The 8,117-nt window shown below is 47.5% G+C and overlaps 1 protein-coding gene across 1 annotated transcript; it reads right to left on the minus strand.

Annotated features, from left to right (window-relative positions):
• Positions 1-209: 209 nt before the first annotated feature.
• LOC136700225 (XK-related protein 8-like) lies at positions 210-8,117 on the minus strand. The gene is made up of 4 exons (XM_066675509.1): positions 8,106-8,117; positions 7,096-7,172; positions 6,946-7,007; positions 210-1,329 (listed from the first exon to the last, which is right to left on the minus strand). The coding sequence occupies exons 1-4, from the start codon at positions 8,115-8,117 to the stop codon at positions 638-640; spliced, it is 843 nt and encodes a 280-aa protein (XP_066531606.1). The 3' UTR covers positions 210-637.

Genomic DNA, 8,117 nt, shown 5'->3' on the forward strand with positions numbered 1-8,117 from the left:
ACAGCAGGTCACAGACCTTTTATTAAGAACCAGAACTGTTTCCCTCGTGTAAAAGGGGCAGAGTAAGTCATAAAAAAAACCCAGAATGGATTGATTCATATTGGATTTTGCTCATTTAAACCGTTTTCACCCTGTACAATTTATTTTCTTTGGAGCAAAATATAGTGCCAGCAACAACAACCATCACTCTGATGGTTTGTTCAAAAATAAATGTATCTTCTTCAGAGTGATGGTTGTTGTTGCTGGCACTATATTTTGCTCCAAAGAAAATAAACCCCTTCCACCAGCCCAGCAGAAACCCAGAAGAAGAAAATACTAAGAGAACTCAAACCTAAATGCATTGAGCACTAACGTAAGGCAGCATATTGTTTGTGAAAAACATGCAATTAATACAGGTAATAAAAAAACACCTACATCAAAAGTGATTTAAAAACATTGCATATATAACTCTAAAACCATCCCTCCCATGTTGTGTTCTAGATGAAAGCTGTCAGTATATAGATACACAGCTGTATAGACTTTATACTTGGACTAAATTGTGATAGCAATGCGCTTACGTTATTAAAAATCCAAATACATTTGTGCTACTTAAGCCTAAACTATTCAGAAATTTTAAAACATTTAGTTGCAGAAAGAGTCATGACCCTGTGGACAACAGAACTGGCTGATCAGGATTCTGCTTTGAAGACTCAATCTCAGCCACAACCGAGTCATTCATTGCTGCAAGTTTACGTTGCAAGTGGGTCTCACGTCCTACGGTGGTTGTTAACACGCTGGGATTGAACTTCCAGTAGTAAAACAGTTTTATTAGAAATCCAATGAGGTGAAGTGAAGGCAAAACCCCGATCATTACGTAGAGATTAACAGGGGGAGGACCCAGATGAGCTGATTCCACGGATCTTCTCCAAAACCACAGGCCCAGGAGCAGTGTCATGTCAGCGCCCATGCACACGTGGTAGATGTTGTTTTTCACTCTGGTATTTTTTGTGGATACCGTATACCAGCTGAAGTACCAGATGAGTCCCACAGTGGCCTGATAGAGCCATTCACTTTGTGAAGTGTACAGGATGTTTGCCTTCTCCATCCTGGCCCAGAGAAACAACAACAGCCACAGACAGAGGAAATGAAGAGGGATGTAGCAGGGCAGGACAGAGGCAAAGAGGGCGATGGCAATAACCCGTGGGGTCATCAGAAGCAGATTCCACAGAAAGTAAACTATAGAGGAGGACCATATCTTCTTTGCTTCAGGAAAATACGAGACTCTGTTTTTGTGGAGTATAAAAGCAAAACTGAAGACAATGGAAAAGGCTGAAGCCGTGATTTTAAGACCTGAAAGAAAAAAGGAGCAGTGTTGAAAATCAGTGTAATCCAGTTAGTAATCCCTACAGCGCTCAAAGCAAGCTTCCTGCCCTGGATGGGTGTTTTTTTTCTTCTTTTTTACTTTATTATAATATCTCAGTGTAGTTTTGATTATTTTTGAATTACAATCTTTTAATTTGTTGACTACACCTTTCAGGAAGAGCTTTATCATATTAGAAATATTGATGAATATATTTAGCTTTAGATTTAATTAGAAAATTAACACTGCAGCACAGCTTGTGCCTCAAAAATAGAGGGAGATAGAAGACCAAACAGGAGCCCTTTGTGTGTGAGACAGAGAGAGGGGAGGGGTAAGAGAGAGAGTTAGTTCATTCATTCATTCATTCATTGTCTGTAAGCGCATATCCAGTTCAGGGTCGCGGTGGGTCCAGAGACTACCTGGAATCATTGGGCGCAAGGCGGGAATACACCCTGGAGGGGGCGCCAGTCCTTCACAGGGCAACACACACACACACATTCACTCACACACTCACACCTACGGACACTTTTGCGTCGACAATCCACCTACCAACATGTGTTTTTGGACTGTGGGAGGAAAGCGGAGCACCCAGAGGAGACCCACGCAGGCACAGAGAGAACACACCACACTCCTCACAGACAGTCACCCGGAGGAAACCCACACAGACACAGGGAGAACACACCACACTCCTCACAGACAGTCACCCGGAGGTAACCCACACAGACACAGGGAGAACACACCACACTCCTCACAGACAGTCACCCGGAGGAAACCCACACAGACACAGGGAGAACACACCACACTCCTCACAGACAGTCACCCGGAGGAAACCCACGCGGACACAGAGAGAACACAACAGAATCCTCACAGACAGTCACCCGGAGGAAACCCATGCAGACACAGGGAGAACACACCACACTCCTCACAGACAGTCACCGGGAGGAAACCCAAACAGACACAGGGAGAACACACCACACTCCTCACAGACAGTCACCCGGAGGAAACCCACGCAGACACAGGGAGAACACACCACACTCCTCACAGACAGTCACCCGGAGAAAACCCATGCAGACACAGGGAGAACACACCACACTCCACAGGGAGCCCACCCGGAATCACTGGGATTGATCATAAATGCCTCTGCACATTTATATTATTGTATCAGCTTTTTTGTAAACTCAGGGTACTGAAAGTGATCTACATTTACAGTGCAGGCAATGAAGATACAAGCTACAACCAGGCTAGGTTTATGTTCATCCTTTATGCAACTTTGCCAAATCTCACATTGTGTAGGACATATCATCATCATCATCATTTTCTTCTCCGCTTCTCCATTTCAGGGTCGCGGTGGCAACAGGGCGAGCAAAGAAGCCCAGACGTCTCTGTCCCTTGCAACATCCACCAATTCCTCCTGGGGGATCCCAAGGCGTTCCCAGGACAGCCAGGAGATATAATCCCTCCAGCGTGTCCTGGGTCTACCCCGGGGCCTCCTTCCAGTTGGACGTGCCTGGTATACCTCCAGTGGGAGGCGTCCAGGAGGCATCCTGATCAAATGCCCAAACCACCTCAACTGACTTCTCTCAATGCGAAGGAGCAGCGACTCTACTCCGAGCTCTTCCCTAGTCACTGAGCTCCTCACCCGATCACGGAGAGTACGGCCAGCGACCCGTCGGAGAAAGCTCATTTCGGCCGCTTGTATCCGCGATCTTGTTCTTTCGGTCATTACCCAGAGCTCATGACCATAGGTGAGAGTGGGAACGTAGACTGACCGGTAAATTGAGAGCTTTGCTTTATGGCTCAGCTCTCTCTTCACCACAACGGTGCGGTACAGTGACCGCATTACTGCAGACGCTGCACCTATCCTACGGTCAATCTCACCATCCCTCTTCCCATCACTCGTGAACAAGAACTCGAGATACTTGAACTCCTTCACTTGGGGCAGATTCTCACCCCTTACCTGAAGGGAGCATGCCATCTGTTTCCGGGAGATAACCATGGCCTCAGACTTGGAGGTGCTGATCCGCATACCGACCGCTTCACACTCGGCTGCAAACTGCTCAAGTGAACGCTGGAGGCCTCCGTGCGAAGAAGCCAGAAGAACAACATCGTCCGCAAAAAGCAGAGATGCCACCTCCCGAGATCCTCGACGGAAGCCCTCCTGCCCCAGGCTACGCCGCGCCACCCTGTCCATGAATATCAGGAACAGGAGTGGAGATAAGGCACAGCCTTGACGGAGTCCAATGCCCACACTGAACAAGCCTGACTTACTACCAAGGATGCGAACACAACTCAAACTCTGAGAGTACAAGGACCGTACGGCTCGCCGGAGCGACCCTGGCACCCCATACTCCTGGAGCACCTCCCACAGAATCTCTCGGGGAACACGGTCATATGCCTTCTCCAAATCCACAAAGCATGTGTAGAGTGGAGTAGCAAATTCCCACGCCCCCTCAATCATCTGTGCAAAAGTAAAGAGTTGGTCCATAGTTCCACGGCCAGGACAAAATCCGCATTGTTCCTCCAATATCCTAGGTTCGACTATCGGACGAATTCTCCTTTCCAGCACCTTGGCATAGACTTTCTCCGGTCCCCTTTTTTGAAAATAGGAACCACCACCCCGGTTTGCCAATCCAAAGGCACCGTTCCCGAGGTCCATGCGATATTGTATAGGCGTGTCATCCAAGACAGCCCCACAGTATCGAGTGCCTTCAGTAACTCTGGGCGAATCTCATCCACTCCTGGAGCTTTGCCACTGCGAAGCTTTTTCACCACCTCAGTGACTTCAGCCAAGGAAATGGAATCTGACCCCCCAGACACTTCTGGCCCTACCTCCTGTACAGGAGGCATGTCTCTCGGGTTAAGGAGTTCCTCAAAGTGCTCCTTCCAACGCCCAACAATACGCTCAGTCGAGTTCAGAGTTTCACCATCCTTGCTGAGCACAGCTTGGACAGTGTCCCCCCTCCCCCTCCTGAGCTGTCGGAGTGTTTTCCAGAACCTCTTTGAGGCTGCCCGGAAGTCATTCTCCATGGCCTCTCCAAACTCCTCCCATGCTCTGGATTTTGCTTCAGCAACTGCCACAGCTTCAGCCTTTTTCGCCTGCCGGTACCCATCCGCAGAATCGGAAGTTCCCCGAGCTAGCCAATCTTGAAAAGCCTCCTTCTTCTGCTTGACAGCTTCCCTCACCCCTGGTGTCCACCAACGGGTTCTTGGGTTGCCGCCATAACAGGCACCGACAAGCTTTTGACCACAGCTACATGCAGCCGCTTCCACGATGGAGGTCCGGAACAGTGTCCATTCAGACTCCATTCCCCCTACCTCCTCCGGAACATGTGAGAAGTTCTCTCGGAGGTGAGAGTTGAAATCCATCCGGACAGAGTCATCTGCCAGCTTTTCCCAGCACACCCTCACAATACGTTTGGGTTTACCAGGTCTGTCCGGCAACTTTCCCCGCCATCGGATCCAACTCACCACCAGATGGTGATCGGTTGACAGCTCAGCCCCTCTCTTTACCCGAGTGTCCAAAACATACGGCCTCAGGTCAGAAGACACAACCACAAAGTCGATCATTGATCTTTGGCCCAGAGTGCTCTGGTACCAAGTACACTTATGAGCAATCTTGTGTTCGAACATGGTGTTCGTTATGGACAAACCATGGCTAGCACAGAAGTCCAACAACATCACACCACTCGGGTTTAGATCAGGCAGTCCGTTCCTCCCAATCACTCCTCTCCAGGTTTCCCAGTCATTGCCAACGTGAGCATTGAAGTCCCCCAGCAAAACAACAGAGTCAGTGCATGGAATCCCCTCTAGAACTCCAGTCACTGCCTCCAAGAAGGCCGAATACTCTGAGCTGCTGTTCGGTGCATACGCACACACAACAGTCAAAGTTTTCCTCTCTGCAAGCCGGAGCCGCATTGAGGCGACCCTCTCGTTTACTGGGACAAACTCCAGCTGTACAGGCGCCAGCCGGGGACTTGTGAGTATCCCCACACCCGCCCGGCGCCTCTCACCCTGTGCAACTCCTGAGTAAGAGAGAGACCAACCCCTATCTAGGAGTTTGGTTCCAGAGCCTACACTGTGTGTAGAGGTGAGCTCAACTATATCTAGCTGGTATCTCTCAACCTCACGCACCAGCTCTGGCTCTTTCCCCCCCAGTGAGGTTATGTTCCACGTACCAAGAACCAGTTTCCGCTGACAAGTTCCACGCCGCCAGGGGCCCCCTTGCCCCCGCTCTGTGCCCGATGGGCATTGCACCGCACCCCTACTCTGGATCTTGCGGGTGGTGAGCCTACATGATCCTCCCACGTTGCCATTTCGGGCTGAGCCCGGCCGGGTTACGTGGGCTGCCCAGCCACCAGGCGCTCGCCGTCGGACACTACTCCCAGGCCTGGCTCCAGGGGTAGGTCCCGGTAACCCTTTCCCGGGCAGGGTACACTGAATTTTAATGTGTGTACTCATAGGAATGCTTTTGGATCATGTTTGTCTGGATCTTCACTCCAGACCTGTTCGCCATGGGAGACCCTACTGGGAGCTAACAGCTCCCGACGACATAGCCCTGGAGGTCATGAGACCACACAAGCCCTTCCGCCATGACAAGGCCCTGATCCAGGAAGGGTGTAGGACATATGTTGGACAATATTTGAATGTAATAGAGTGTTCATGTAATATGTCTGATAACATGTTAAAATGAATTTTATAATCATCATGTTTGTATTTAAAACCCTTTTCCATATGGGACTGCACTGAGCACCTAATTAAGAATTTTGGGACACCTTTATTAACGTCTCCTGGGAGTCATTGTAAGGGCCTACATAGGAGACACAGACTAGAGGTCGGAGCTAAGGCAGAACGAGGGCAGAGACAAGAACAACAAACAGAGCCTTGTGCTAAATGAGCACATGGTGCGGAAAACAAACACAGGACATGACAGATAGTATAGCTGTAGATCATTTACATCCTCAAACATAAAGTCTTACAAAATGCCAGTGTCAGTACCATGTTAGATTTATTTTAGAAAATGAACCTAAGTTGAAGTGAAGTAAGTTGTGGGAGCCACCAGCTGCACAAAGAAATACCTTTTATACCTTCTTAGAACAACATCTGTGTTGTGTGTGTGTGTGTGTAAGGTAATGAGAGAGCTTTGACTGGCTGATTTGTACAAAATAAATTCTCAAAGTTCTCAAAACACTTTGAGATTCCCAGAGATGTTCCAGTCAGTGTTACACCACAAGACCATCTCAACAACAAACACACTTTTCATCATTCTGTGTTAAAATCACTACAAAACCTACACACTGCACTTTCACACCAGGTCACTCCACATTTATAACTGTCAAGAGTAAACACTGCAAAATGATTGTTGTGCAACTGTAAACATTACATTAGCAGTGGATTCATAGCGCATTAAAAAGAGAAGAATGGATCCGATCAGTAATGTCAGATAATACAGCGGTGATTAGGGTTTAAACTGCAGTTGGACAAAGTTGCAAATCTTAAAGCAGACCCCTTCCTGTGGAGTTTGATTTTCCTGTTTCAGCATCATTTTCAGATGTTTTCAAACCACTGATTATTTCAGCTCTAAAAGCGACAGTAAAGCGCCTCCTTACCTGATATATTCCCCGAGCAGAAAAAAGTGCAGAGGTCCCAGTAAGTGGTGATCCGCCACAAACTTGTGCACACTGGTTTTAGAGCCAGTGTACATCATCCAGCTGAACGTGTTAACTAGGATCGAGGAGAAGAGCAGCAGAGCTATTAACACTCCCATGTAAACATAGTCTCCGTCCAGGTACAGCAGCACGATAGTCAGCACATCCAGAACCGTGTCCAGCAGGTACTGGAGTAAAATGAACAAACAACGCAAAATCTGTAATACAGGACACTGGCCACAACAGCCTTCGTCCATGTTAAAAGGCTGTGAAACACGGACACAGGTTCCCCTGGTTGTAACTAAAGCACATTCTTCCTGGAGTTCAGCCCACACACAGTGTTACATCATTCATCATTCCTTCAACACAAGGCAAACCCACTTCAGAAGGAACAATGACACGGTAAATGTAAATTAAACTAATCATTTGTGCAGTGTCTGATTTGTGCTTTATTGTATTTCCTAGATGTCATTAAACTGCATCTGTTTTCCTGTTTGTCTGCATTTCACCACAGTATTTTTACTGTTCCGATTTCAGAAACATTCTATTATCCTACACCTACTGGCCCCTAAACTCACATCTTTCAAGATGTTTACAGTCCTGTTGTGTCTTGTAATTTATTACATTTTTCTTTTCTTGTATGATTTTAAACATAGTAAATAACACTGTGTTTCTCTGATGTTATTTTCTCCCTCCTCAGTTGTAAGGTGTCCTTAGGTATGTGCAAGGCACTATATAAGTGTCTATTATTAGTATTATTAAATTAATATTATTATCAACGTAAAGAATCCTGCACTGGATTATCTGGTGTTTTCTGAGAAGGGCGTATAACCATTATGACTGGGAGATACAGTTTTCTGTGTGTGAGAGTTAGAGTTGTCATGGCAAACAGGTCAATACTCTGATGAGCCTGACCTCTGATGGACAGGTAGGGAAGTGCAGTTTATGGAAAGAGATCTCTGCGGGCTGATGGTGACAAATCTCAAAAATGCGGCTCTAGCCACCAAAGAACCCTGTCGCCTGGTCTACCCCACGGTCTCAAAGCTGGACAGTCGGGGTGGTTGTGATTGAATTCTCTTGTGAGGGAGAGGTCCAGAATGTCCTCTGTATTGACCCAATACCTCTCCAACCAT

This window comes from Hoplias malabaricus, chromosome 6 (genome assembly GCF_029633855.1).
Source record: "Hoplias malabaricus isolate fHopMal1 chromosome 6, fHopMal1.hap1, whole genome shotgun sequence".
NCBI classification, from domain to species: Eukaryota; Metazoa; Chordata; class Actinopteri; order Characiformes; family Erythrinidae; genus Hoplias; species Hoplias malabaricus.

Excerpts from the sequence above, each read along its gene's own strand:
- LOC136700225 (XM_066675509.1), bottom strand. Across the intron at positions 7,008-7,095 it reads GACTATGTTTACATGGGAGT|TTTGTGGCGGATCACCACTT; the intron begins GTTAATAGCTCT and ends AGTGTGCACAAG. Across the intron at positions 1,330-6,945 it reads CTGCTCGGGGAATATATCAG|GTCTTAAAATCACGGCTTCA; the intron begins GTAAGGAGGCGC and ends TTTTTCTTTCAG.